Source organism: Pipra filicauda, unplaced genomic scaffold, assembly GCF_003945595.2.
Source record: "Pipra filicauda isolate LSUMZ 115617 unplaced genomic scaffold, ASM394559v2 scaffold415_size613988_pilon, whole genome shotgun sequence".
In the NCBI taxonomy this organism is placed as follows: Eukaryota; Metazoa; Chordata; class Aves; order Passeriformes; family Pipridae; genus Pipra; species Pipra filicauda.
The window spans coordinates 454,675-482,192 of NW_024104549.1; the positions used below are offsets into that span (position 1 = coordinate 454,675).

A 27,518-nucleotide genomic window follows, 5' to 3' on the forward strand; every position below is an offset into this window, starting at 1 on the left:
GATTGTGATCTGCGCTGCTCCTGAGGGATCACAGGGCTGCCCCCCACTATGTCCCTTCTCCTCCCCGTGGTGTCCCCGAGCTGCTGTAGTCACCGGGGCTGCCATGTCCCCGCGCTGCCATGATTCCTGGGCTGCCATCATCCCCGGGCTGCCATCCAGAGGGGAGCTCGAGGAAGAAGGAAGCGCGGGGAGGGGGGGAGCGGCTAATTAAGAAGCATCGTTAGTGGTTCTCCTCTCCTCCGCATGCTACAAGCAGATTCCCGGGGGGATTATGCCACTTGGAAAGACTAATTAAACCACAAAGCGGAGAGAGGCAAGGGTAGGGGATGCAAAACGCCGAGGGCGGGGGAGGAAAATAAATGGAACTCGATCGCCGGGCACTCGGTGGGGTGTGTGGGGTGTCCGGGTGCTCCCCACCCCCGTGTCCCCCCGTGTCCCCCCTGTGCCGCCTCTCCCCGGCGCGGGGGTAACCGAGCGTGGTTATTGTGTGGCAGAGCCGCGCTCGCAGCGTGACGCCCCGAGACGGGAGGTAATTGGAGCAGAGCCTGGCACGCACAATGAGCCTGCTCCGTGCAGGCGGCAGAGGTGGCGGGGAGGGGGGGACACGGCGCCCTTTGTGCCGGCCGCGGTGACCTTGGGGCTGTTCCTAATGGCTGGGGACCTGCGACTTGCCCTGGAGGGTCTGGGGAACGGGATGGGATGGGATGGGACGGGACGGGGGGGGGATGGACAGGGTGGGGGATGCTGTGGGTGTTGCCATCCTCCTGCTGAGCTGCTAAACACAGAAGGTGCAATGAAAAAGAATCAATTTTAAACCCAAACTTGCCTTGCTGGGGGCCACCCCCTTAAGTGTCAGACCCTACAGGCTCCCTTGTCACCCCAAGTGGTCCCCCATTGCTGGGGGGTGCCTCCACAGCTGGAGGGAGAGATCATCCTGGCACTGGGGATGGGAGCTGATGGGAGACGGCTGGGGCCCCATGTCAGGGTGGGGGTGTTGATGCCAGAGGGGAGCTGGGAGGATTCCAGGCTGACCCCTGGGTTATGGCTGTTATCAAAGCCCGGCTGGATTTCCCCTGCCTGTGTCCTCCCCGGATGATTAATAGCTCTGGAGAACAAAGCAGCCCATAAATCTCCAGGCAGGTAATGGGTGTCCTGCCCTCAGCTCTTCTCAGGCTTCAGCACCCCTTTTCCCACTGATGCCCCCCTAGTGTAGCCCCCCAGACCCTAACACCCCTCCAGCTGCACTTCTAAAGCCTAGATGCAGGAGGATGCTCTGATGGAACTGGTGCCAGTCAGGGATCCCTCTGAGCACACTGGGAACCCCCTGGGGGTCTCTGGGTAGGGACACAGCAGTGACACTCCATTCCTGTGGGATCTCTGCCATCCCCTAATGCCCACCTTGGCATTCCTGCCCCTTTGCCTTCCAGCAGGAAGCAGGGTCACGAGGCAGCAGCAGCAGCACTGGCCGCGAGCGCCTCATCTCGGAGCCCCCACTCACACAGGAGAAAGCAGGGGGTCCCACCGTCCCCTCCCACCTCCTGGGGACACCCTACTCCTTCGGGCTGCCCCCCAGCTCCGTGGTCCAGGACTCCCGCTTCCCACCTCTCAAGTGAGTCTGGTCGGAATGAATGGAGGGTGGGGGGTTGCAGGATGCTGTCCCCTGCGAGCTCTTGTCCCGTCTTGGGGAGTCACATCTCCCCAGGGGGGTAGGGTGGAATGGTGACCATCTCCCTACCCCCCCAGCCTGCAGCGGCCGGTCCACCACGTGGTGCCTCCCAGCGCGGTCACCGAGGATTACCTGCGGAGCTTCCGTCCCTACCACACGGCCGAGGACCTCCGCATGTCCTCCCTGCCGCCCCTCGGCCTCGACCCGGCCACCGCCGCCGCCTACTACCACCCCAGCTACCTGACACATCACCCCTTCCCACATCCTGCCTTCAGGTGGGCACCTCAGGACCTCGGGATCCCAGGGAAATGCTGGAGGAGGAGCCTTGTGGGCTGGGGAACTGGGAGAGTGATCCACAAAGGATGTTTGGGCTGCACCGGGGGGCATTTTGAGGCTCTCTCAACACCTTCTCCCAGCAGAAGGCGGCCCCCATCCAGCTTCCACGTGGGGAACTGGGGGGTTCTTTGGCCCTCCTGAGCATCCCTGTCTTCCCAGGATGGACGAGTCTTACTGCCTGTCGGCACTGCGGTCCCCCTTCTACCCGCTGCCAGCGCCGGGCTCGCTGCCACCCCTGCACCCCTCGGCCATGCACCTGCACCTCTCGGGGGTGCGGTATCCCCCCGAGCTCTCCCACTCCTCCCTCTCCGCCCTCCAGTCCGAGCGCATCTCCAGCCTCGCTGCCGAGAGGTACAGAAGGGCTGATGGGTGGGGGTGATGGTTTTGAGGTGCTCCAGGGGATGCTGATAGGTGACCAGGGGTGGGTTTGGGGTGCTCCAGGGGGTGCTGACAGGTGGCTGGGGGTTAGCTGGGGGTGCTCCAGGGGCACTGACAGGCAGCTGGGGGTTTTGGGGTGTTCCAGAGGATGCTGACAGGCATCTGGGGATTTGGGGGTGTTCCAGAGGATGCTGACAAGTGACTGGGGGTGGTTCGAGGGTGCTCCAGGGGATTCTGACAGATGACCAAGGGTTGTTTGGAGGTGCTTTGGGGAAAATGTGCACGTCTGGGAGTGCTCCAGGGAATGCTGACAGGCACGGGGTGGGGCTTGGGGGTGTTCTGGGGGATGGTGACAGGCATCTGGGGGTGGGTTTGGGGTGCTCCAGTGGATGTTTGGGGTTGGTGCTTTTCTTATGGGCTTTTCTTTGCAGGCTGCAAATGGATGAAGAGCTGCGGCAGCGGGAGCGGGAGCGGGAACGGGAGCGGGAGAAGGAGCGGGAGCGAGAAGCCGACCGGGAGCGGGAGAAGGAGCGGGAACGGGAGCGGGAACGTGAGAAGGAGCTGGAACGCGAGCGGGAAAAAGAGCGGGAGCGGGAGCTGGAGAGGCAGCGGGAGCGTGCCCGGGAGAAGGAGCTGAGCATGGTGAAAGCCATGGAGGGGCCCTTCCTCCCCGTGGCAGAGCTGCACGGGCTGCGGGGGCACCTGGCTGAGGAGCGGGGCAAACCAGTGGAGCCGCTGGCACCCGGCAGACCAGGTAACATCCCCATGGGTGGCACTGGATGAGTTGCTGCCTTTGGCACAGCTTGCCTTGGTCCCCTCTCCCCTCCAGATGGCAAAGCCACGGCAGTCGGTGGCCCTGGGAGGTGGCTGGGGATGGAGCTGGGCTCTCCTGGCTGCCAGCTTGCTTTGCCAAGAGCCCAGCTGCAGTGGCTCAGAGCAGCAGCACGGTGCCTGTGCCATCTGACTCGGTCTGGGTGGTACCTTGCCCGGTGCCGTGCATGCTGGCTGTGAGAGGGCAGCACCCTTTGCTGAGCTCCAGCCCCACAGCTCTGGGTCCCTCCTGTCCACAGGGGTGCTCACCCCAAAATTCCCTGATAGCCACCCATGGGTATCCCCCTCTTTCCCTGCCCTGACTCTCCATCACCCCTTTTCCAACACAGACAAACTCAAGGACTCGGTACTGCCGACGCCGAAGCCCATCCAGCACCCCCTGCACCCACCACCGGGCTCCCACCACCCAGTTCCCAGCCTTATCCCCAACCACAGCGTGTTCCCACTGCCAGGGAGCAGCGCGGCCACGGCACTGCTCATCCACCGCACCAATGAGGAGGAGAAGTGGCTGGCCCGGCAGCGCCGGCTGCGCCAGGAGAAGGAGGATCGGCAGTCCCAAGTCTCGGAGTTCCGGCAACAAGTACTGGAGCAGCACCTGGACATGGGGCGTGTCCCAAGCCAGCCTGAGCCCGAGCACCGGCCTGAGCATCCCAGGTAGGGATGATGCCAGCCCTGCTCCAGGGATGGGGATTCCCCCTAAAACTGAGCTGCGTTTTCCCATGTTGCAGCTTTCTTTGCTGTAATATCCATATCTTAAACTGGGGAGGGACTTTGGACAAGGGTATGGAATGATAGGACAAGGGGGAATGGCTTTAAATGGAAAGAGGGCAGGTTTAGATTAGATATTGGGAAAAAATTCTTCCCTGTCAGAGTGGTGAGGCCCTGGCACAGGTTGCCCAGAGAAGCTGGGCTGCCCCATCCCTGGAAGTGTTCAAGGCCAGGTTGGACAGGGCTTGGAGCAACCTGGTCTAGTGGAAGGTGTCCCTGCCCATGGCAGGGGGTGGAACAAGATGAGATTTAAGGTCCCGTCATCGTAAAGCACCGAACCATTCCATGGTGCTGTGATATGATGATCTATAAGTTTTCTATGATGATCTATAAGTTTTCCCCCCTAACCCATGGCTGTACCCACAGAGTTGTAGGTAGCTCTGCCCCCTTCCCAGGTATCCATCACCCCACTGCCGCACCCCTTGCTCCTCACACATCCCTGTGAGCCAAAGCCATGGTGTCCAGGCTGGCACCAGCAGGTCCCTGCCAGGCGGTGCCAGCCAGGCCGGCTGTGCTGGCAGCGTCCAGCATTCCCGGTGCCCGACATCTGCGCGGCGGCAGGCGAAGAGCCCAGGAGGTGGCCGGGGGCCAGCGGCGAGTGGCCAGGTGCTGCCCAGCCACCGGCACCGCTAATTGCATCTCCCCCTTCTCATGCAGCGGAGCCAGACACTGGGATGCCTCGTTTAGGGGGCACCTGTGCTGAGCCTGGGCAGTTTGGGGGGGCAGCAGAGCGTGCCTGCACCCTTTGGTTGATTGACAGGGGCTGGCTCACCCCCGTTGCTGAGCGCTTAAGCAGTGCGGGCTCATCCAGCCAGCTCTGCCGCCTGCTCCTTTTGTTATTTTTGGGTATCCAGGGGATTAGTGCGGCTCATCAAGGATAATAAGGAGCGGATCATGGGGCGGCACAAAGGCGAGTGCCCGCTGCAGGCTCCTTTCCCCATCCGCTCCTCCCACCCCAACGGGAGAGGAGGCAGCAAGGTCACCCTGAAACACCTGCAGCCGGGGATGCTCCATTCCCATCCTTATCCCACATCCAGTGGGGAGGGAGAGGGACTGATCCCAGAGGGCAGGTGGTGCTCTCCGCCGGCGGTGACACGATGGTGGCGGTGACACGATGGTGGCTGAGCTGAACCCGCTGCTCCGTGTGCGGAGCTTCAGGGTGCTGGAGCGGAAAAGCGTTAAATGCACAGCTTGGGCACATGAAATATTTATCCTGCTAACGGGCTGGCTCCGGCTCTGGCTGTCAGAGAAGGGCTGCACTGGGGCACTGCCCTGGCTGCCGGGGCTGTGCCAGGACTAGTGGATCTCTTGTCCCCACATGGGGGTCAAGCCTGGGGTCTCCTGCCTGGCACCCTGGGGATGCAGCCACATCCCTGCCCAATCCTCCCATGCACAGCCTTAACTCTGCCGCCGTCCCTCAGGTTGGTGGCACAGGAGGGGACAAGTATGGCAGCCCCACATGCAGAAACCCTTCTGGGCAGCCCTAACTGGCATATTTCTTCCCTAAAATCCCCTGGCGCTGGAGTGCTGCCAGCTCTCCAGTGGCGGTGCCGGCTCCTCACCTCTCCGGTCCTTTCGTCTCCCTGCAGGTCGGGATCGAGCCGCCACGAGCCAAGCAGCCGGGAGCCAGGGCAGCACTTCGGTGGGCCCCCACCACTCATCTCCCCCAAACCCCAGCACCACCCTGTCACCACGTCCCTCTGGAACCCTGTCTCGCTGATGGAGAACCCCCCCGATCCCCCGCGGCGCCTCCCTGAGCCCCATGCCCTCCACGGCCACCCAGCCCCCTTCGAGCCCAGCCGTCAGGGCATCCCGCTGGTGAAGGTGGAGAGGGTCTTCTGCCCCGAGAAGCTGGAGGAGGGGGCAAGGAAGAGGGATGTTCTGGAGAAATACCCCCCGGGACGGGAGCCTGGTGCCCCAGAGCACGGGGGCTTCACCCACACCCCCTTCCTAGCTGAGCTGGAAAAGTCCACTCAGAGCATCTTGAGCCAGCAGAGACCCCCGGCCACCCCCTTCCCTGAGGCCACCAAGCCCAGCTCGCCCTACCGGCCCCCCCAGCCCCGCGCCCAGGACCCCATGTACATCTACGACGAGTTCGTGCAGCAGCACCGCAGGCTGGTCAGCAAACTGGACCTGGAGGAGCGCCGGCGGCGGGAGGCCCGGGAGAAAGGTGAGGGACCGGGGATGCTGCTACTGGCACTGGGACCTGGTGACGGGGGAGTGGCTGGGGGGTCTCCCGGGGATGCCGCCGCTCCTGCATCTGAGCGGCTCGGTAAACCCTCCGCTCCAGACATGCCCAATTAATAAATGATGAACTGAGGCTAATAAGTGGGTTTTAAATATTAATAGGACTGCGCGAGCAAGGAGAACGGTGGTGAGGAGGAGATGGAGCGCTTGTGGGGGGCTGGTGTTGCTCTCTCCCCTCCATTGGGTTGTGGGGCTTAGCCACAGCCTCCCCCCGGCCCTGCCCCATTGACCCCTTGCCACCTATCCCATAGCGGTGCCAAGCAGGGACACAGGGGTGGGCGATGCCCACCAAGGTCCCATGGCTGCTGGAGGGGGGACAGGGCTCCATTGAGTTGCACCTCCCGTCCCGCTGGGCCCCACACTGGACCCCCACTGCTCCCCCCTGGCATCCCACCCCACTGCACCAGCACCCTGATGCACCCCCATCCCCAGTGGGGTCCCAATGAGTTCCAGAAGATTTCCTGGGATCCCAGAAGGTCTCTGTGGTGTCCCCAGTCTCAGGGCAGCCTCTCCCCATCCCCAGGGTACTACTATGACCTGGACGACTCCTGTGATGACAGCGATGAGGAGGAGGTGCGGGCCCATCTCCGCTGCGTGGCCGAGCAGCCCCCGCTGAAGCTGGACACGTCCTCTGAGGTACTGATGGCACTCCCTGTCCCCTCCTGGTCCCCCCGTCCCTCCATGTTCTCTGGAGGAGCAGCCCCTCCTCAGCACCAGCTCCCAGTGTTGTGCTGAAGCCACCATCTTCAGCTGGCTGCAGAGGCACTGGAGGGTTAGGGATAGGGATGGGGATTGCGATGGAGGTAGGGAATGGAGATGAGAATGGGGATGGGGATGAGGAGGGGGATTGGAATGGGGATGAGGGTAGGGATGAGGATGAGGATGGAAACAGGAATGAAGATGAGGATGGGAATGGGGATGAGGATGGAGATGAGGATGGGGATTGTTCCGGGGATGACCCTGCTCTGCTCTCCCCCTTGTCGCCCCAGAAGCTGGAGTTCCTGCAGCTCTTCGGCCTCACCACGCAGCAGCAGAAGGAGGAACTGCTGAGCCAGAAGCGGCGCAAACGCCGGCGGATGCTGCGGGAGCGGAGCCCTTCGCCGCCCACGGTGCAGAACAAGCGCCGCACACCCTCCCCGCACCTCCCGCTCTCCACCCGCTACAGCCCCGACGAGATGAACAACAGCCCCAACTTCGAGGAGAAGAAGCGCTTCCTCACCATCTTCAACCTCACGCACATCAGCGCCGAGAAGAGGAAAGGTAACAGCCATGCCCCGCGCACGCCCGGGGCCGGGCCCCGCTCCTTGGTTTGGGGGTGCCACGGAGGGGTCCTGCCTGGGCCCGTGAGCTTGCTCTGCTGAGCAGAGGCTACACTAAACCTCAGCTTCCCATGCCGCAGACAAGGAGAAGCTGGTGGAGATGCTCCAGGCCATGAAGCAGAAGACCACGCCGGCTGCCGTGGTGGTGAAGAGCTCCCCGCGGGACAGCCCTAATGCCCCGACCACTGGTAAGCACGCTAAGTCCTTCCCTGGCTCTCGGCCGGCTGGGAGCATCCCCTTCCTGCTGGGATGAGGGCCACAGCTTTGCCTTGATGGGCACACGGAGTCTTGACTGCAGCTGTCGCTCCTCCTCTTCCCAAAGAGCCACCGGTGCCGCCGCTGCTGCTGGATCCGGATAAACCCGTGGGCATCGCTGTCTCCGTGCCGGAGGTGCCAAAGATGGGGGAGCCTGGCAGGTTAGACCAGCTGAGACCCCAGGACCTACCGAGGGCCAAGGAGTTGGGCACTGCACTGGCGGAGAAGCCCCGGCTGAGCGATGGGCACCCCGGGAAGAAGGCACTGAGCATCCTCAGCTATGTCAGGGGTCCCCTGCCCAAGGACATCCCGGTGCCACTGTCTCACAGCATGAACGGCAAGAGCAAGCCCTGGGAGCCCTTCATTGCCGAGGAGTTTGCCCATCAGTTCCACGAGTCAGTGCTGCAGTCCACACAGAAGGCATTGCAGAAGCACAAAGGTAACAGGAAGCACAGATCACAAAATCCCAGGATCACTGAGGTTGGAAAAGGTCTACGAGATCACTGAGTCCAACCTGTGACCGATCCCCACCTTGTCACCCAGCCCAGAGCACTCAGTGCCACGTCCAGTTATTCCTTGGACACTTCCAGGGATGGGGACTCCACCACCTCCCTGGGCAGGCCCTTCCAGTATTTAGCAACCCTTTCAGTAAATTCTTCCTGATGTTCAGAAAAAAAAAGCAGGAATATGGGAATCTAGCTGGGTGCCACTGCTATAGCACCCTGTTGTCCCACCACCAGGGTTCGTCACCAGCAACCTCATTGCTGGAGCATCCCCAGAGCTCATTTATGAAGCTAAAAACAAGGTGCTGGGATAACCCAGCTCCAACCCCCCCAAACTCATTGAATTCAATGAGTGAGAGAAATAAAGCTACTGCAGTGCATGGGGAGCGATGAAAACCCATGAAAAACGCTGTAGCCCCCCAAAAGTCCTGGTAGAGTGGAATTAAAGCCTTGAGAGGAGCATCCCTCTTGGAGGGCAGCGCTGGGGGGCGCAGGGAACGGGCAGGGGGCTGACTCTGGTTGCCCACAGGGGGGACGGCGGCGCTGACGGCGGAGCAGAACCACAAGCTTGACGCCTCCATCCACTACAACATCCCGGAGCTCCAGGCGTCCACCCGCCTGGCCGGGCCCCCCCACAACGGCACGGCCGAGGGGCCTCTGGCCCACCGGGCACTGCCCCTGCTGCCCCGCGACTCGGCCTCTGAGGAAGAGGACGAGGAGGAGGAGGAGGAGGAAGAGGAGGAAGACTACCCCAGGCCCAAGTGGCAAGGGATCGAGGCAATTTTTGAAGCTTACCAGGAACATATAGAAGGTATGTTCCTTCTATATAGGGGTTCCTTCTATATAGGGGTTCCTTCTATATAGGGGCGGGGTGGGCCACGGAGGGTAAACCCCAACTTTGTGCTGCTGTTTCCCCTCGGAGGCATCTCTGGTTCCCGCTGGGATGGGCTGGGGAAGCACTGGTGGATCTACAGCACTGCAGGAGCAGCATGAAAGTGACAGGCACTGGTGAAAAGTGATCTATATGTGAAAAATCAGTGTATTCACGACTGTCCAGCATGCTCCCAGCGGGACCCAGAGGTTCCCTGTGGGCAGTGCAGGGGCTGGGGATGCTCTGGGGTGCTGGGGACAATCACTGCTGGCTGGGCAGAGCCTTGATCAGGGCTGGCATCCTCTGTGCCAGGCCTGGAGCCAGAGGAGCCGGTGCTCAGCCCCTCTCCCTTGGATCTTGCAGAACAAAACCTGGAGCGCCAAGTGCTGCAGACGCAGTGCCGGCGGCTGGAGGCCCAGCACTACAGCCTGAGCCTGACGGCGGAGCAGCTGTCGCACAGCATGGCGGTGAGTGGGCACGGGCACCCCGTCCTCCTGGGCTCTGAGGGCTGCCCAGTCCTCCTGGGCATCTGGCCTCTGCGGGGTCCCCATCCTCCTGGGCACTGGGCTTCTGAGAGGGACCCGTCCCTGAGGCACCCGATCCTCCTGTAGCACATCCATCCCTGCAGTGCCCATCTCTGCAGTGCTGCAGTGCCCATTCCCTGAAGTGCCCCATCCCTCGTAGTGCCCCCTACTCTATTCCCCTCACCCTATACCACAGGCAACCACATTCCCCTTGGGGCATCCAGGCAAGTCCAGAACTCCACAAGGAATCCCAATCCCTGCAGTGCCCAATCCCTACAGTACTCATCCCTGCAGTGCCTTTTCCCTGCAGTGCGCCATTACCTTCAGTGTCCATCCCTTTGCAGTGCCCATTCCTGCAGTGCCTTTTCCCTGCACTGCCCCATCCCCTGCGGTTCCCATTCCCTGCAGTGCCCATCCCTGCGGTATCCAAACCCTGCAGTGCCCATCCCTGTGGTATCCAAACCCTGCAGTGCCCATCCCTGCACTGCCCCTTCCCTGCACTGCCCCATCCCCTGCTGTGTCCCAAACCCTGCACTGCCCATTCCCTGCAGTTCCCATTCCCTGCAGTGCCCCATCCCCTGCTGTGTCCCAAACTTTGCACTGCCCATCCCCTGCAGTGCCCCCCACCCTATTCCCGAGGCACCCCGTATCCACTGCTGCACGAGCACTCCCTGCTGCCCTCTGACCATTCCCTGTCCCTGGCTGCCCACAGGAGCTGAGGACCCAGAAGCAGAAGATGGTGTCGGAGCGGGAACGCCTGCAAGCCGAGCTGGATCACCTGCGGAAGTGCCTTGCCTTGCCTGCAATGCAGTGGTCTAGGGGTTATTTCAAGGGGTATCCCAGGTGACGCTCCTTGGGCCAGGCCGAACATATAGTCTAGAAATAATAATCTATTTTATTACCTTGAATATTTAATATTTTTCACTGGGAGGTTTGAAGCTAAAAAAATAAAATTGAAAAAAAAAAAAAGAACATTAATAATAAAAAAAAAAAAAAAAAAAAGAAGAAATAAATAAATAAATAAACGGAGAATGTGCCATGCATGAAGCAAAGGAGCACGGGAGCCGGGGAGCCCATCCCACGGCCAGCAGCCCCCAGCCTGTCCCCTCCTCCGGGGAGGGCCACGGCGCTGCAGCCCCCCCCCTCACCCACCCACACTTTATAACGCTCATTTTTTTGTTGGTTCTTTTGGTTTTTTTCTAAAAAAAAAAAAAGACAATTAAAGTCTCCACCGACAACACTAAAGCTGGCGGAGCCCCGCGGGGCCGGGTGCTGCCGAGCCCCCTGCTCCCGGCACGGCACCCCCATCCCGGGGTTTCCACTGGAAATGCACTTCGCTATCAAAAAATAAAGTCAATAAACTGGTTGAAGGTCCCTTTTTGTTCCTGGTTGGCGGGGAAGGGGCAGGGACACGCGTGGGGTCACCTTGTCACCCTGGCTTTGGGATTGAACAGTCAAAAAAGAAAAAAAAAGGTGCTTCAGCCTTGTACTGTGTATATATATTAAAAAACAACAAAGTTTTGTATGTTTTTATTGCTTTAATTATTGTTATAAAAAGCTTGCCTTTTTTTTTAATATGTTTCTGCTTTTTTTTTTCTTTTTTTGTTTCCCCTTCTCCCTCCCTGTTTTTATTTTCTTTCTGGTTTTGGTTTTTTTTTTTTTTTTTGGCAAAAGGATTAACTTGCTTTTAGTGTTTGTACTGCTGCTGGTCAGGCCAGAAAATATATTGAAGTGTTTTAAAAAGAATTTAAACCCGGGAAAAATAAATCCCCTTTTCCAGTGCTGTCCCACCAACCAGTCCCTTGGGAAGCTGAGTCCTTCCACCCTCCTGTGTTTTGTTGGTCTTTTTTTTTTATTATTATTATTTTTACCCTTTTCCTTTGCTTTCTGGGGTGTTTTCTGCTCCAATCAGGTAGTTGTGGGTGTTACAGTGTCAGGTGGTGTCTCAGCCTTGAACAGTCTCCACCTGCCAAATTCAAAACCCAAAGGAATTGCGCCGAGGGCTGGAGGGTTTGGGGGTGGGTGGCACTGGGGTGTCCTTGTCCCTCTTCCCAAAATACCAAGACAATCAGAGCAGTGCTAAGGCAGTCTGGGCAGGGGGAAAGAGGGTCTCTGTGAGTCTGTTGGTGGCACCATGGGGACATTCCAGGTTTGAGCTGTGCCCGCTGGCGGGCAGGGATATCCTGGTGCCACCAGGATGGGGTGACAGGGTCAGGCTTGGTGCCATTTTTAGCCTCTTTCTAACCCATCGTGTGCCCCAACTCCCCCAGGGAAGCCTTTTTTTTATTATTATTTTTAAATTATTTATTATAAATTGTTTTTAATTCACCACGAGACCGGCTCACATCTCCAGGAAAAGGTGACCTCTGCTTCCTGCTTTAAATTCCCTTGTTGCACTTGCAAAGAAAGCATTAACCCTCCCCAACCCCCCTCTGCTCCCCGCTCTCCCATTGGCTTCACCAAATATAAAAAGCTGTGCAAGATTAAAAAGCAAAATGCCCTTGTGACAGAAATTAGTTTAATCTTTTTTAAATCCCCAATTGCCTCGCCAGCCTCTGGCCTCGCCGCTGCCAACTCCGGGCTTCACAGGGAATTTTAACACAGCAAAATACTCGTTGCTGCACTCTTTTCCCTTCCTGTGTGCTGTGGTGGAGGGGGGGAAGAAGCCAGGGATGGAAAATCGATGGCAATTTATCCCTCACCGCAATGAGGAGCCTGGCTGGGATGTAGCCTCGCTTTGTAGCACCTCCTGTCCTGACTTTCTGTCCTCACCAGCCCAGAATCAGGTTTTTTGGACCAATTTCTCAGCATTTCTCCTCCCCTTGGGGCCATGGTGAGTGGTCGTGTCCGTACACACCCCGTGCAGAATTGCTGGAGCAGCTGTGCCAGAGCCTGGGATGGCTGGGAGGAGGGAGGAAGGCAGAGCCTGCTGGGGGCAGGTTAGATGCTGTGAAAGAAAGCAAAAAAAAACAACCCAAAAAAGGAGAAAAACCAACCCTAAACATGTTCAAAGCGTACTTGTTGGAATTAATTGTAATGTAATATATTATTTGTTGAATGTAGTAATTAGGTATTTATGAATATATTGCTGTAATTTCTGAAAACATCCAAAAACCAAAATAAACTCTTCCACAATGACGGCAACGGATTCTTTCTCCGCCGCCGGCAATGGGAACGCAGCCCTGCTCCGAGCATTCCCAGCCCTGCTCCAAGCATTCCCAGCAGCTCCTGCCATCATTCCTGCTGTCCCAGCCCTTTGGGGACGCAGCAGAGGCAGGCAGGGCACAGATGGCAGCAGGAGCCTGGCCCAGATGCTCGGGGAAGGGCAGCGCTCGCAGCCTGGCACCCTCGGGCTCGAGGAATAATTACATCTGCCATCAGCACAGCCTGGCTCCGGCCAGGATCCTGCCTGGATCCTGCCCTGGATCCTGCCCTTGCCTGTCTCTCTGCTGCAGGGAATCGGGGCTGGAGCCAAAGGAGAGAGCTGCAGGTTTTTCCAAGCATTGTTTAACCCGTGTGTGACACCACACAGGGATTAATTTGATGCTGCTCACCCAGCTGCAATTATTTTTTATTATTATTTTTATTATTTTTTTTATACACAGTTGCAGATTAAAAAGGCAAAATACTAAATAAAAAACCAGTCAGATGTATATTTCCCAATAGCCTGGCTTTGGAGAGGGAAAACCATTTTCTTTGTCCTCCAAAGAGCAGATGGATCTGCTTCCCAGCTGATCTCCCCAGCAGACACCTCATTGCCGGCACATCTTCCCCTTTTTTTTTTTCCCCAAGGCTCTGAGAAAATCCATGGCGAAGCACCGCCTCGAAATTTATGGCTTTCAAGGCAGTGTGTGGCCTGTGCTGCCCTCAGAAGTTCCCTCGCTGAAGTACAACCACAGGAGAGATCCCGCCCAGCCTCATTAGAGCCCAGCAAGGCACCTCCCGCACCGAGCCCCAGAGCGGCTCCCAGGGACGCTCCGGTGCCATCGGAGCAATTCCCACCCGGCTGTGAGGCCGTGCAGCTGCTGCCGAGGGAGGATGAGGGTTGGGAGGCGTCGGGAGGTCTGTGCAGGGAGGTGGGGACTGGCCAGATGAAGGCCCAGGGGTGAGGAGCAGAGCCCTGCTCCCTTTCCAGTTCCCGCTCAGAAATCCTGGGAGTGGGCACTCTCGCCAGGCTGGAGGTTAGTCCGGAGCTTGTACATGTGATCCAAGGCTTGAGTAAGGAAAGTCCCGGTCGTGTTGATCTCCATCAAGGTTAAGTTATCCAGCTAAAAGGGGAAGTAACAGAATCTTGGGAAGCAGCAGAGGACAAGGCACTTGGGAAGCAGCTCACAGCCCACATTTCCCCTTGGATGACATTCCAAGGGACCGACCCAGCTGCCACCCCAGTTAGGAGAAGCACCTGAGCACCAAGAGTACTATTTCAAGAGCATTCCCCATCCCTGGAAGTGTTCAAGGCCAGGCTGGATAGGGCTTGGAACAACCTGGTCTAGTGGAAAGTGTCCCTGCCCATGGCAGGGGGTGGAACTACATCTTTAATATCCCTTCACATGCAATCCATTCCATGATTCTCTGGTTTCCATAAGGCACAGGGAGCTGCCACAAGCCCGAAAAGTGAGGGTTCAACACAGGGCTTTAGCTCCCACAACTGACGCACCAACAACACAGGAAAAACATGCCCCAGCCAGCCTTTTCCCAGCAGCTCATTCCCCATCCATCACCATCCCACACAGCAGCTGGAGCCCTTCCAGCCTGGCTCTGTCAGGGCCATCCCAGCACATCCCCAGCACACCTTGGCGTGAGCCTCCTGCTGCCGCACGAAGCTGTCCGCGGACAGCCGCAGCTTGGCCATCCTGGTATCCCACGTATCCTTCACCAGCGTCCGGATCTCGTCGGCTTTGGGAATGTTGTCCGAGGCACTAGAAAAGGGAAAGAAAAGAGAGGATCAGAACAGGCTGCAAGGGACGTGTATGTTGTGTCACCGGCGTTAAGTCATGTTGGCAGCGCCTCACCCCTCTGAGGCAAGCAGTTTGCTACGGAGAAAAACCCTGCAACTCCACATTAAAATCCAGTCTGGTACTTGTGCTGCTGGGATTTCTGGGATGGTTTATTTACCCAGGAATGCTCAGCTCTTATGCAGCATCTGGTTCTCGCTAGAATCCTTCTGCTCTGTAATTGCCCAGCTGGTGTGAGGTGCACTGAGGGCCAATAACCTGGCCAAAGTCACGGGCAGCTGGGGAATCGAAGGGCTTGGCCGCGATTAAAGCCCCGGCTCGGGGCTCCCGGGTCTCCATCAGGGAGAATTAAGCTGAAAGGGCTGTGTGAGATGTGCCACATCGTCCCATTAAGGCCATTCAGTGCTGCCATAAGGACCTTGAGAGATCCGATCGATTCGCGCGGACAGAGCTGTCAGGGTTGTTGTAGTGTGAGGGAGGGAGCTGTGAGCCAAGAGCCTCATCTCCAGAGGAAAAGCCAGAGCTGGAATGACCACCCTGCTTAATCGAGGGCTTAAAGTCACCAGAGCCCGCACTGAGCAAAATACCAGCCAGCACATTTTACAAGTGAAATGCCTCAGCAGGCAGGAGCTCAGGCTCGGAATATCCCCGGTCTCCTGCTTCTCAGGCTGAGGAAAGAGGAGCTTTCCTCCTGAAGGAGAGCCAAGGAAGAAGCCTGGAGGGTTTAGGCTGCTGAACAGATTGCAGCCGTGGAACGTGTTGCGGATCCTCCAGGCCTCCACGCTGAGCTGCTGCTCAATAAAGCGGCACAGCCCCAATTACGAGGCCACAGAACAAGCAATCCCCAAGTTACTGAAATGCAAAGTTACCATGAGGAAACTGCTGCTGTGAAATCTTGGCAGGCTGTGAGATAAAACTCCGTTAACTCCCGCTCTTCCCACCGCCCTCCGGGGCTGCTGCCAACCAAGGCTTGAAAGATTGTCCGTGCGAGCACGTACTTGGATGGAAAATGCCACAGCTCAGCTCCTACTCACTAGTTCAACAGCAGCTTGGTGAGTTCCATGTAATAGGGACTGGGCATCGGAGTGAACGTGTCCTCTTTCCGTTCCTGGTCCCGGATTTCCTCCAGTTTTCCTAAAATACAAGCAGGGATAGTCAGGCATCACCAGGCCTTCAATGCTCCAGGTACATTTTTACCCATCCCTGGAAACACACGTGTTATTTCTGTAGGATCAACTCTATATCCAAGCTTCAAATGACATGAGGACAGGAAAAGGCTCCTGTGAGGAAGCACACAAGGATGCTGACAGGGACATCACAGCCTCCCAGCTCTCCCTCCTCACAGAGTGTCAACCAGAGTTTCTCTGAGTGAACAAGTGACAGGACAAAAGGAAATGGCCTCAAGCTGTGCCAGGGAAGGTCCAGGTTGGACATAAGAAGGAATTTCTTCACTGAAACAGTCATTAAATATTGGAAGGGGCTGCCCAGGGAGGTGGTGGAGTCCCCATCCCTGGAGGTGTCCAAGGAATGACTGGACGTGGCACTCAGTGCTCTGGGCTGGGTGACAAGGTGGGGATCGGGCACAGGTTGGACTTGATGATAACTTGGAGGTCTTTCCAACCTAAATGATTCTGTGATCCAAGGTCCCCAAAGCTCCTTCTGAACAAGCCTTGTGAGAGATCCAGGCACTGCTCAGAAAGACCAGTGACCACTGCTGAAGGTGTCAGGGCTGGGAATTCAATCTAATCCCTGTTCTTCCTCCTCTCCAGAGAAGCAGGAGTTAAATACCTAGCTTAACTGGGAAGATGACACCTCCTGTACCATGGAATCATAGAATGGTTTGGAATGGAAGGGACCTTAAAGTTCATCTCATTCCACCCTCTGCCACGGGCACAGACACCTTCCACTATCCCAGGTTGCTCCAAGCCCCATCCAACCTGGCCTTGGACACTTCCAGGGATGGGGCAGCCACAGCTTCTCTGGGCAGCCTGTGCCAGGGCCTCACCACTCTCACAGTAAATATAAAAAATTCCAGGAGTGAAACATTAGATCTTTCTCTCTCAGTTACTTTGTGTTTTTTTAACTAAGCTCCCCACTAAAGGTGAAAAATAGATGTTTTTCTAATTTCATGTTTCCACTGCACACACTGAAGGCAAGGGCTGAAGCCAAAGCCGCCATCCTCACCAACATCCATCCATTCTGGAGGAATCAGCCGACACTTCTGCCTCTGCTTCAGATTAATGGCCAACCAGACAGGCACTTCTACTGGCAAACCAGGATTGAAAGGACCCAGATCTCCCTGGAAAACAAACCACCACCCCCAATCCATCCAGATCCTTCCCTGTGCCTCCCATCCTCTCCCCTTGTTCCCAAACACCCCAGACCATCCCCAATCCTCTCAGCCACTCTCCGCCAATCTCCCCAGATCCTACCCCTCAATCCCAATCCCCTAAATCCAATCTCCCACACCTAATCCCTCCATCCCTGACCCCAAGACCCACCCGGATCCTGCACTCAGTGTCCCCAGGCTCCCCAAACCGCCCAGCCCTTGCCCTTGGCCTCCCCTGGCCCCAAGTCCCCCCTGGCCCCCAGCCCCTTGTATACCCTGACCTCCAAACCATGACCCACAAGCCCCCCCAAAACTCTTCCACATCTCCCCAGGCTGTTCCCCAAACGGCCCCAGCCCCTGCCCTCCAGTCCTTGTCCCCCACGCCCCTGTTCCCAGTCTCCCCAGGCTCTGTCCCCCAAGCCCCCATTCCCTGACCCCCCAGGCTGTGTCTCCAAGTCCCCAGCCCTGTCCCCAAGTCCCCAAGCTCCTCTCCAGCCCCAGCCCAGCCCATGAGCCCCTCTGATCCTGTTTTTAGTTTCCCCTGTCTCTGTCCCCCCTCCCGACCCCCAGCCCCGCGTCCCCAAACCCCCCTGCCCGGTCCCGCCCCGCGGCCCCGCCGACCCCGATGAGGTGAATCCGGTCCAGGCTGAAGTTGGGCACGATCGTCACCAGCTCCTTCTCGGCCAGAAACTCCACCTCGGCCGGCTCCATTCGGCGAGCGGGACCCGGAGGGGGTCAGAACCGGGATCAAAACGGGATCGAACCGGGATGGCACTGGGATCGAACCGGGACCACCCCGGGACCCAACCGGGTGCGCGCCCTCGCTCCCGATTGGCTGCACTGCCCTCAGGCCCCGCCCACCCCGCCCAGTTGGCTCCTCCCGACGCGTTTTCGCGGTCTCCGCAAGGAGGGCGGGGCCTGGCGCGGCGCGGCGCACGCTGATTGGCTTCCACCTACTGTTGCCGTGGCGCACGCCTCTCTGATTGGCTACCCTGCTAGCCGCGCGCTCCGGGCGGGCCCCGGCGGGGGCAGGTCCGGGCCTTGGCACGAGGACCAATCACGGCTCCCCTCCCGGGGCTCTCGGCCAATCAGCGCTCGTCACTTGTTGCCGGGGCTCGCGGGGCTCGCAGCGGCCCCGCCCCCGCCCGCCGCGCGCCCGCCGCTGGCGCCCCCTGGCGGCCGGAAATGGCACTGGGGAGACTGGCGTAACCCCGGGCGGGGGTGACACGGGCTGTGGTGGGTGACACGGGCTGTGGTGGGTGACAGGGGCTGTGGTGGGTGACACGGGCTGTGGTGGGTGACAGGGGCTGTGGTGGGTGTCCAGGGCTGTACCCAGCAGCCGCCCTCCTGCCCATGGCCTGGCAGTGGCCAGCTCCGTGTCTGTCTGTCCAGTTGTCCCTGATGCAGACACTCATGCTCAGGCACCTGCCGTCACCCACCTGTCTCTTCCCTCTGTTCATCGGCTTATCTGTCCATCCATCTATCCATATAGACCTTCCCTTCTTTCATCAGCCTATCCATCCACCCATTTCTCCATCCATCCATCCATCCATGCCTCAATCCACCCATCCACCCACCCAGCTATTCACCCACCCACCCATCCATCTAGTTACCTATCCACTCCTCCATCCCTCATCCATGCTTCAATATACCCACCCACCTATCCATCCACCCACCCATCATGTACCCATCTATCCATCCGTACCTCGATCCACCCATCCATCCATCCACTTGTCCACCCACCCAACCATCAATCCATTCACCCATCCATGCCTCCATCTGCCTTTCCACCCCTCCATCTGTCCATGCCTTCATCCATTCATCCACACCTCCACCTCCATCCAGTTCTCTATCCATCTATCCACTCATCCATTCCTTATAGCAGCAATCAATCCTCCTTTTGCTGTCTGTCCATGCACCGTGTCGTCCATCCATCCATCCGTCCATCCATCCATCCATCCATCCATCCATCCATCCATCCACCTGTGCATCCATCCACCCAGCCCTCTATGCACCCATCCATCTATCTCTTCAGCCATCCATCCATCCATCCCTCCATTCCTCCACCCGCCCACACCCAGCCCAACCAGGCAGCTTCTGGATGAATCTGGGGAGGCTGCATCTTGGCTTGCAGATCCCCATGGAAACAACCCCCCAGATGAATCCACCTCTCTCCAATCCCCCTCCCAAACTACCTCGGTCTCAGCCTCGGGACCACCCATGGAGCGACCCCAATCCTTGGGATGAGCGTTGCCCCGAGGGTGCCCCCAGGCTGGGCTGGGAGCCAAGCCCTGGGGACCCCCAGACCACCCCCCCACATGGGTGGCACGATGAGGGTCCCGCAGCCCCCCGTTCCCGGCGCAGCCCCCGCGGTGCCGCCGGCACGTGCTGAGCTCTGCCGGGCGCTCCGTGAGCGTCCCCCCCACGCTGCGCCTCCCCTCGCGTGTCTTTTGCCATCTGCTGCTGTCATTAAAAAATTAAATTTCCATCTGCTTTCACACTCCCGCCTCTCCCGCCGGCTCCGGGTGCCGCCGCTCCCCGGGAAGCATCGCCCCCGGCTCCCTCCCGGGATGCGGCTGATCCGGCGGGATGCGGGTGACACCGAGTTCATTTTCCTGGTGCTGTTTGATTCTTCAATCTGTGTGGGGAGGTGGGGGTCCCACTTTTGGCCACCCGTCGGCACAAAGGCAGCTCCAGGGTGGTGGTGACAGGTTGTTTTTGGGGGACAGACCACCCACAGCAAACCAGTGCCAAACTGGGGGGGGGCAGAGCCCCAGGGGTTTTATTCAGCAGGGGGATCCACGCAGTGCCACCCCCTCCACAGTGCTGTTAGGAAAAGGGAGAAAAACCAGTCACTGTTGTCCAAACCCACCCGTGTGGGTGCCACGTGTGTCCCTGCGGAGCTCCCGGGGTGCTGGATCCGGCTGAGTCGCATCCTGGAGGCTGCAGCTCCATCTCAGCGGAGCGGGGACACATCCCGCCGGGATAGTGTCCCCCCTGTCCCCACTCAGCACTGGCTGCACGGATACGGCCCCCCCGCCCTCCGCCCCTCTCGGGACAGGATGGTCCCCGTGGGTGTGGGTGGTGTGACGATGATGGAGGGCACGTGCAGGTGCTTCTCCCCCGAGGACGCCGTCGGGGGCCGGTCGCTGCCGTTCCCGCTGCTCACACACGTCTTCAAGCCTGTGGAATTTGGGGGGATAAAGCAGGGGCAGTAGGAGGTGATCAGGCGCGGCGCTGCAGCATCCCCCACCTCCCCGCCCTCCTCTGTGTCAGCCCCGCACGAGACACCTGAGAATCCACAGGCACCCCCACCTCACACCTCCTTCCCACTTGGATTTTGGGGTGTTTCACAGAGGCGGATCCCCCCCCCCCGGGTCGCCTGCCCACCTCCCTCCAGGGAGAAGATCGCTTTAATCTGCTTTTTTAATCAGCAGAAAAGCCCTGCGCGGCACAGGCGGCATCCAGGGAGGTTTCAGCTCTTCCCAAGCAGGAAAATGCCCGGAGGGGACAGACACTGATATTTTTAATCTCTTTTTAATTAAGGATAAAGCCCTGCCTTATGTAAGGGAGCTGGAAAAGCAGGAGGGTCTTTTCTTTTATTGTAGACTCCAAGCTCGTCGGAGGGGTCTGGAGGCACAGGGGGATATTTTGGAGCTCTGTCCTGGATTTGAGGCAGGGTGGGGATTCCCTGGCTGCCTGCTTCCCCTCTTCAGTCACCCCATGTTGGGCTGAGGGGGGGCTTGTGGGACCCCCAAATTCCCTAGACCACACACCCCTCCTCCAGCATCCCTGATGCGAGGAGGGGGCAGTGCTCATTTTTGGGTGATGCATCCAACTCTGTGCCCATCTCAACCAGCATCTCACAGAATTTAGGCTTGAGAGAAGCCAGGGAAGAGGCAGCCCTGCATCTTAGAGAGGGATACTCATTAACTCCCATCCCTAAGAACCTCAAGGATGATTAATACGGGCCACTGGGATGCAGAGCTAATGGGAGATGCGATATCCAGCCTTCGCCCTGCCAGGCCAGGAGCATTAAAAGCTCCCACTTTCACCCTGTGCAGACATCCATGACGCCATTCCCAGCCTAAATCCATTAAGAAAATTAAAGCTGGGGGGGAAAACTCATGGGTTGGAATATCCCTGGGGAGAGTGGAGCAGCGAAGGATGCTCGGGGTCGGTCTGGAGGTCAGGAGCTGGGACCCCAGGCCTGTGGCCTGACCCCAGGCATTCCATCCATGCATCCCTGAGCAGCCCATCCGTGCTTTTGAAGGCCCTTTCCTACCTCAAAAGAAAAACCACCTATTTATTGAGCAATGCTATTAACCCATGGATTCTCCAGAGCAGAGGATGCAGGACAAGCAAAGGACTGGACTTTTATATTTTGATAGGGCTGGGAAAATCATCTCCAGGGTGGTGCAAGTGCAACAGGTCACCCGTGGGACTTCATAAATACCACCAAGATCCCAAACCCCACCAATCCCGCCCCCACCTAAAGCTCTTCCATGTACAACCATCCCCCAGATGCCTTCACAGAGCAGGAGACACCCCAACATTCCCCCCCCGACTTACCTTTCAGGCAGGATAACTTGAGCCCCATGTTTTCATCCTTTCAGCGGGATCCGGCTCTCCAGCTCCGCCGCCGGTCCTTGCTGCTGGAGCTGGAAAAGAAAGGAGAAGGTTGAGGGGAGAGATGCTGGGAAGGAGGAAGGAGAGGGAACTTGATTGCTGGCTAAAAGCTCACATCTATCCGTGCGTGTCTGTATCTATAGGAGCCCAGGCACAACAGGAAGTGCGGCTGCTCCGTCTCAGAAACCACGAGTGATGTCACGGCACTTCAGTGACTCAATCTCATCCGATGAGTTTAGTAAGAACTTTTTGGGAGGGTGGAGAGGGAGCCTGTTGCCAGGCTCCCATCCCAGCCTCTCCACTCCTGGGGTGCAAACATTTGGAGGTGAGAAGGCCGTGAGCAGGTGGAATCAGGTCTCGTTATTTCTTTGGTTCTTGCAGAGAAAACCCCAAGCCCATGCACAGGAAATAGAGGAATCCTCCTGGGACTGCCTCCCTTGGGCTGAGCCAGAGCAGCTGCTGGGAAGCACTGAGGGAATGCACATCATCCTGCTCCTCTTGGGCATCCCTGATGCCCCAAGAGCTTTTGAGTGGATGATTCCCATTGTGAGACATCACTTTTTTTAAGATGCTGAAAGTTATTCTAGGAAAAAATGCCTTTACTGGGAAATCTGCATCCCTCCTGCCCACAGCTGCTGGGAAAAGCTTATTGGGATGAGGGTCAGTGACTCATTTTTGGCTCTCCCAAACTCTGGGCCCTGCAGAGAGCCAAACAAACCCTCTGCTCCCTCTGCCTGACCTCCAGCATGGCTTTAGTTTGCCTTTCCAAGCAGCCCTGAGGGGGGTCGGCAGCAGCCAACAAGGGGAAGTGGAAACTTGCTATTGCTGATTTTAATTCTGCATTTTCATGAGCTGAGACAGGGTGCAGGGAATGGAGTGCTCCCCATGCCTCCTACTTTGCGGCTATCCTGGAGGCTTCCCAAATCTCAAGAAACCTGTTTTGAGTCAAGTCCTGTGGTTTTGGGCACCTACTGGTTGCTCACACCACTCAAGGCCAGAGGGGAGTCACGCTGGGGACACCCGGACTCCCAGCATGGGGTGGGATATACTCTAGATCTGATCCTGTGAGATCAGATCCCAGTGGCCAAACCGTCACAGGACACAGCAGCCCCCTCCCCACCACTGCTGGCTCTTATCCCTGTGGCCAAGCTCCAACACCACTTGTGGTTTGGGTAGAGAAATTCCCCCTGCCAGCATTCCAGCAGGATTTCTGGTGGTTGCTGCTGAGGCTTCAACTTTACTCCCGTGTGCCAGCACCAGGCCAAGGAATATTTGCATCCTGACGAGTTCACGCTCCAAAAACCCCCAGACACTCATCACAGGCGTCACTGGAATGGGGGATGAAGTGCCCAGGAGAAGGGGGATGCTCAAGCTGCCTGTGGGGCCAGGGAGGACCGGGAAGGGGGAATGGGACCGAAGGCGCAGCGGTGCTCCAAGGGGAGGGAACTTACCCGGTCCTGGGAGCCAAAGGCACAATGCCCACCATTGCATCCCACCTCCTCTGACTGCTCTCGGATGCAGGAGGCTGGGAGGGGATTCCCCTCAGGACCAGCCGTGCCCTGGGAGCGCGGGAAGAGGTTGTAGCGAGAGCCGGCTTTGGGGTTTTGCAAGGTTGGCTTCTAACCTGGTTAATCAGGTTAGCAGAGTCCCGGCTCCTCCCATCCATCCTCCACTCCAGCCCCATCCAAGCCCAGCAAAGCCCTTGGGTGATGAGGAAATGCTGCTTTACTCTCACCCCGCTGCACAATCCAGTCCGGAGCCGACAGAGAGAGGAAGGAGTGCCCTCGCCTGCAGCCAAAGCCCGCGGGCACTGAGCATCCCGACAAGCAGCCAGAGGGGCCACCGAGTGCCTGGAAAGGCAAGTGCCAGTTTGGTATGAGGGTCCACACCCAGCTCTGGCAGGACCCATCGCCATCCCTGAAGTCCTGATGTCTAGAGACATCAGCCTCTGGGAGCATCTTCTCCTTCCCCAGCTTCCATAAAGGATCTTTTCCCCTTCCCATCTGACCTGTCACTCCAAGAACCAGCCTAGAAGTGGGAACAGCACCAGGCACTGGGTTTCTCACCATGCCCAGGATGAGAGCTCCGGGTCGGGTACCACCCCGCTGGGAGGACGCCTGGGAGAAGGCTCTGCCTCTGGAGCAGCCTCCTTCGCCTGCATTAGCAACAGCCTGAGGCTTTTCCATGTTCACCTCCTCTGCAATTAAGAGGAGAGGCCCCGCGCCGACTCCTTTTCAGACAGAGCTGAAAAGCAGCGGTTCAAATGCGGGGCGCCGGCGAGCAGGGAACGCTGGCCGCACATTAAACACCCCGCGGCAGCAGGGGCAGGGAAGGGAGGGAAAGCTTTGAACTTCACCCAGGGATCGGAGAGAACCCATCCCAGGAGCCTGGGAGGTCTCTGGCGAGATCAGAGCCCTACCACGAGACCAAGCCTGGCTGGGATGGGTATTAAGAGGAGTAGGGAGGGGAAACGGGTGGTTCTTCTCCGCTTTCTGCTGGTTTGGTCCTGCCATGTCTGATGAAAATCACAACTATGGAAAGGGCTGATTTCCTCCCCGACCTGACTCCTCTGATTTGTCAAATAACTGAGTTATTGGAAAGCTCCAAGCTCAGGAGAGGGGAGGATGGAATGGGGGAAAGGCTGCAGCCCCAGCTGTAGGCACAGTCCTGGGCACAGAGGTCAGGGCAGGGGTGTTTGCAACCCAGAGCTCTGGTTTTGCCCAAGAAAACAAACTAACTGGTTCATGTGGGGTTTTTTTTGCCTGTTCAGCTGCAAAGTCCAAGTTCTGAGCCAGAGCCTGATAAACCTGACCCAGGGACCCCTCATTGGCAGCACAAATCCAGTCAAAGCAGCAGAAATCCCTCCTCTGCATTTAGCTATTTTGATTCCTCTCTCCAAAACTACCTGTTTGCTGCTGCTGGGTGAGAACGAACAGCCCCAAACCCACGAGGGCTGGAATTAGTCTGGCCTGGGGCAGCAGTTGTTGCTCAAAAGCTGGCAGAAAGTGATGGTTTGCTGCAGCAGGGAAGGGAAACATAAACACCAGCCTGCTAAAATACCTGTGGTTTGCTCTGCGGGTGCAGCACTGCTCCAGCTGCTGTGGTGTCACCTGATAGGCACAAACGCAGCTCAAACACCCCTTACTGTCCTCCCTAGGGCTGGGAAACAGAAAGTGGGGGTTGGCCACCTCGAGGTGGCTGGGAATGGACTGGAACCTCTCTGGTGTGGAGCCCTCATCACTGCTGGGTGACTGGGTTAGGGAGATCTGAGTTCCAAGCACTGGAGCATCCCAGTGGGCCCAACACCCCTTTCTAGGGTCACTGTGAGACCCCCACACAGCCTTGTCTCCAATCTACATCCCTCCCAGGAGTTCCTGATTGCTGTCACAGGCGAGGGCTGAGCTGTAACTTGCTGAGCATCATGTCAGGGCAACTGGCCAAACCCCACCAAGAGCCAGCCAGGCAGGGGGAGGAAGAGCGTGGGCTCAAACAGCTCCCTTGGTGGGTGGGTATTGGAGCCACCTTCACTCTCTGGGGGAACGCTTGAACCTCCAGCCCAGGCAACCAGCTGAGCTGTCCTCTGATGTGGTCAGTCACTGTTTTCCAGTCCTGGCCGTGGCCCTTTGGCAGCTGAGCTGCTCCTCTCCCCAGGCTCGGTGCTCCCCAACCCACCAACTCCATCCTGCCCTGGTGCAGGAGAGGATGGAGGGGGCTGAGGCACTGATGGGGAGGAGGATGGAGGGCAGCCTCTGAACTTCCCTTCAGGTGAAGGGCAGGGTGAGCTGATGGCTTCCCAGGCGCCAGGGGAACCGCAGGGAAGGGGATGTGTTTTGCAAACACCGGCCACAAGAAAAGCTTTGGCTGGAGAACCCGGAGCAGCTCTGCCTGCTCCCTTCAAGGAGCTGCTCCTGCAAACACCAGCTGGGCTCGTTTTAGCAGGGAGGGAGGGGGATGAAGGAGCTTTCTGGGTCATGGAGTCCCAGGATCTGCTAACGCAGGTGACACGTCACCCTGGCTCTGTGCTAACGGAGCTACGACACCACCTAGCCCCCCTTCTGCCCCCATCCCTTCTGGCCCAAGCAGGGGAAAGGGCAGATCCCAGCCTGGCTCAGGGATTGCCCCAGAAAGGGGCTGAAGGGCCACTGCATGGGTCTTGCTGGAGCTGGAAGAGGCAACAAGGCAGCAAGTGCTGGGAGGGGAAAAGGAGCTCCCTCCTGGAGCCCCACAGTGATCCAGGGCTGGCGAGTGGTACCTGGAGGGGATGCCAGGCATGGGAAGGGAGGAGGAAGTCACCAGGAAGCAGCTGAGGATGCAGACTCCGGGGAAACTGGAGCAGCTCCAGCATTCCCCAAGCACAGCCTCTTGGCAGGACCAGCAGACCGAGCAGGAACCGAGCAGGCAGAAAACACCCCTGAAGAAAATCCGGGATGTGGCATGAGCGAGGCAGGAGCTGCTGTGATGGGGGGTTGGAAGCAAAGGCGAAAATCAGCACGTACCTGATGCACAAAACCAGAGCGTGCCGGGCTCTCCTGCATCCAGGACAAACGACCTCCCTGCCGGCATGGATTCAGCAGGGAGGCCACGGCCGGGAATTGGCTTAAGGACCTGGCCACGGCTGCCGCACTCCCCGGCTCGCAGAGCTCCAGGTTAATCTCAGCCCAGCTTTCCCTTTTATCCCCCGCTACAACCTCAATACATTTTTTTTCAATTAGGTCCATCTTTTAAGCTCCAGGGCGCATTTCTAGGAAGGGCTGTGCCGTTTCCCTGGGCCTTGGTGGGCTGGTGCTGCGCTGAGCGGGACATGCCTGGCACGGCTCCTGCCCGCATCCAGCCAAAGTGCTGCCACGCTGCAGCCGGAGCGGCGCTGCCTGGAACCACTCACAGAGTCGCCCACTGCCCCCAGCCCACCTACCAGGTAATTTTAAGAGCAGAATTCCCTGATTCCCTCATCACAGCTCCGGCAGACCGTGGAGTGCCAAGCTGGCCACGCTGTCCCCACGGGACCCCTGCCAGCCCTCTGCCTCCATCCTCTCCGAATCCGCCTCCGCCGCCTTTCGCAGGGCGATGGCTGGAAACCAGAGGAAGGGATGCAGCTGGGGTGTACTTTCGGATGAGAAGGCTGGGTGAAAAATGTGGTCTAAAAGCGACAGTGGAAAAAAAAGATAAATCGATAAAGTCCTCAGAGGATACTTGGGCACAGAGAAATCGCTGCCGGCAGCGAGAGGGCTGGTTCGGGGCGGTGGGGAGAGTAAAGAAGGGTTTGTGGTGCAGGAGGGTGAGGTGTTGAGGTGTTTAACTCCAGCTGGGAGAAACAGAGCCACGGTAGGATGTGAGGGAAGTTGCCTGCCCAGCCTGGACCAGCCCAATATGGACCAGCTCGATCCCCGCTCCACTCCAGGAGCTGAATTAAGCCCAAACGAGAAGCACAGCTCACAAATTGAGCACATTTCCCCTCGAGGCCATTTTCCAAGCTGCACTCAACCACAAGCCCACCCCACTAAGAGCCTCCTCCATTAGCATCCTGCGCTCTGCGAGCAGTGCCCTCCACTCGGCATCTCCAGACACTTTCCCGGTCGCAGAGTGCAGCGATTAGGCCTCGAGCCAGGGAGCAGAGAGACCTGGGATTGCTTCCTGCATCCGTCACTGTCACCTCTCCTCGCAGCTCTGCCGCTTGCATAAGGAATTCTTTGGGGTGGGCTCTGCACATCTGTCTGCTCCCGGCACCAGCTGTGCCAGATGAAGGGGTTCTGGCTCCTCCCAGCTTCTCCCTGCACCCAGGTCAGCTCTAATGAGCTGAGGTAGGTTATGTGGGAGGTCTTTGCTTGCTTTCATGCTGGCACAGGGAGGGAATATCCCATGAGCAGCTCTGCCGACAGATGGGAAGAGGGAAAATGCCAGTGGCAGGCT

The 27,518-nt window shown here is 58.2% G+C and overlaps 2 protein-coding genes and 1 long non-coding RNA gene across 6 annotated transcripts in view; 1 reads left to right on the plus strand and 2 right to left on the minus strand.

Annotated features, from left to right (window-relative positions):
• Positions 1 to 11,223, plus strand: part of GSE1 (Gse1 coiled-coil protein) — a 101,582-nt gene extending 90,359 nt beyond the window's left edge. The window contains exons 5-17 of one of the 4 annotated variants that reach the window (XM_027737893.2): positions 1,428 to 1,609; positions 1,744 to 1,941; positions 2,162 to 2,353; positions 2,812 to 3,134; positions 3,541 to 3,865; positions 5,569 to 6,149; positions 6,750 to 6,862; positions 7,216 to 7,486; positions 7,626 to 7,733; positions 7,868 to 8,239; positions 8,833 to 9,114; positions 9,538 to 9,641; positions 10,411 to 11,223. In XM_027737893.2, the coding sequence (XP_027593694.1) occupies positions 1,428 to 1,609; positions 1,744 to 1,941; positions 2,162 to 2,353; positions 2,812 to 3,134; positions 3,541 to 3,865; positions 5,569 to 6,149; positions 6,750 to 6,862; positions 7,216 to 7,486; positions 7,626 to 7,733; positions 7,868 to 8,239; positions 8,833 to 9,114; positions 9,538 to 9,641; positions 10,411 to 10,545 (3,186 nt within the window). In that variant the 3' untranslated portion in view covers positions 10,546 to 11,223. Of the gene's footprint in view, positions 1 to 1,427; positions 1,610 to 1,743; positions 1,942 to 2,161; positions 2,354 to 2,811; positions 3,135 to 3,540; positions 3,866 to 5,568; positions 6,150 to 6,749; positions 6,863 to 7,215; positions 7,487 to 7,610; positions 7,734 to 7,867; positions 8,240 to 8,832; positions 9,115 to 9,537; positions 9,642 to 10,410 lie in introns of all 4 variants that reach the window. The other 3 variants (XM_039385488.1, XM_039385489.1, XM_039385490.1) reach the window with 3 other exon arrangements.
• A 2,045-nt stretch (positions 11,224 to 13,268) lies between these two features.
• On the minus strand, positions 13,269 to 17,771 carry GINS2 (GINS complex subunit 2). The gene is made up of 5 exons (XM_027737888.2): positions 17,604 to 17,771; positions 16,838 to 16,952; positions 15,688 to 15,787; positions 14,491 to 14,617; positions 13,269 to 13,966 (listed from the first exon to the last, which is right to left on the minus strand). The coding sequence occupies exons 1-5, from the start codon at positions 17,691 to 17,693 to the stop codon at positions 13,841 to 13,843; spliced, it is 558 nt and encodes a 185-aa protein (XP_027593689.1). The 5' UTR covers positions 17,694 to 17,771; the 3' UTR covers positions 13,269 to 13,840.
• A 2,247-nt stretch (positions 17,772 to 20,018) lies between these two features.
• LOC113996695 lies at positions 20,019 to 21,760 on the minus strand. Its single transcript, XR_003543858.2, has 3 exons — positions 21,727 to 21,760; positions 21,555 to 21,643; positions 20,019 to 20,165 (listed from the first exon to the last, which is right to left on the minus strand). It is a non-coding gene; the product is annotated as an uncharacterized LOC113996695 (long non-coding RNA).
• Positions 21,761 to 27,518: the final 5,758 nt, after the last annotated feature.

Excerpts from the sequence above, each read along its gene's own strand:
- GINS2 (XM_027737888.2), bottom strand. The coding sequence starts at position 17,693 with ATGGAGCCGGCCGAGGTGGAGTTTCTGGCCGAGAAGGAGCTGGTGACG. Across the intron at positions 15,788-16,837 it reads TCCAGAATGGATGGATGTTG|GAAAACTGGAGGAAATCCGG; the intron begins GTGAGGATGGCG and ends CTTGTATTTTAG. Across the intron at positions 13,967-14,490 it reads AGCAGGAGGCTCACGCCAAG|CTGGATAACTTAACCTTGAT; the intron begins GTGTGCTGGGGA and ends TTCCCCTTTTAG.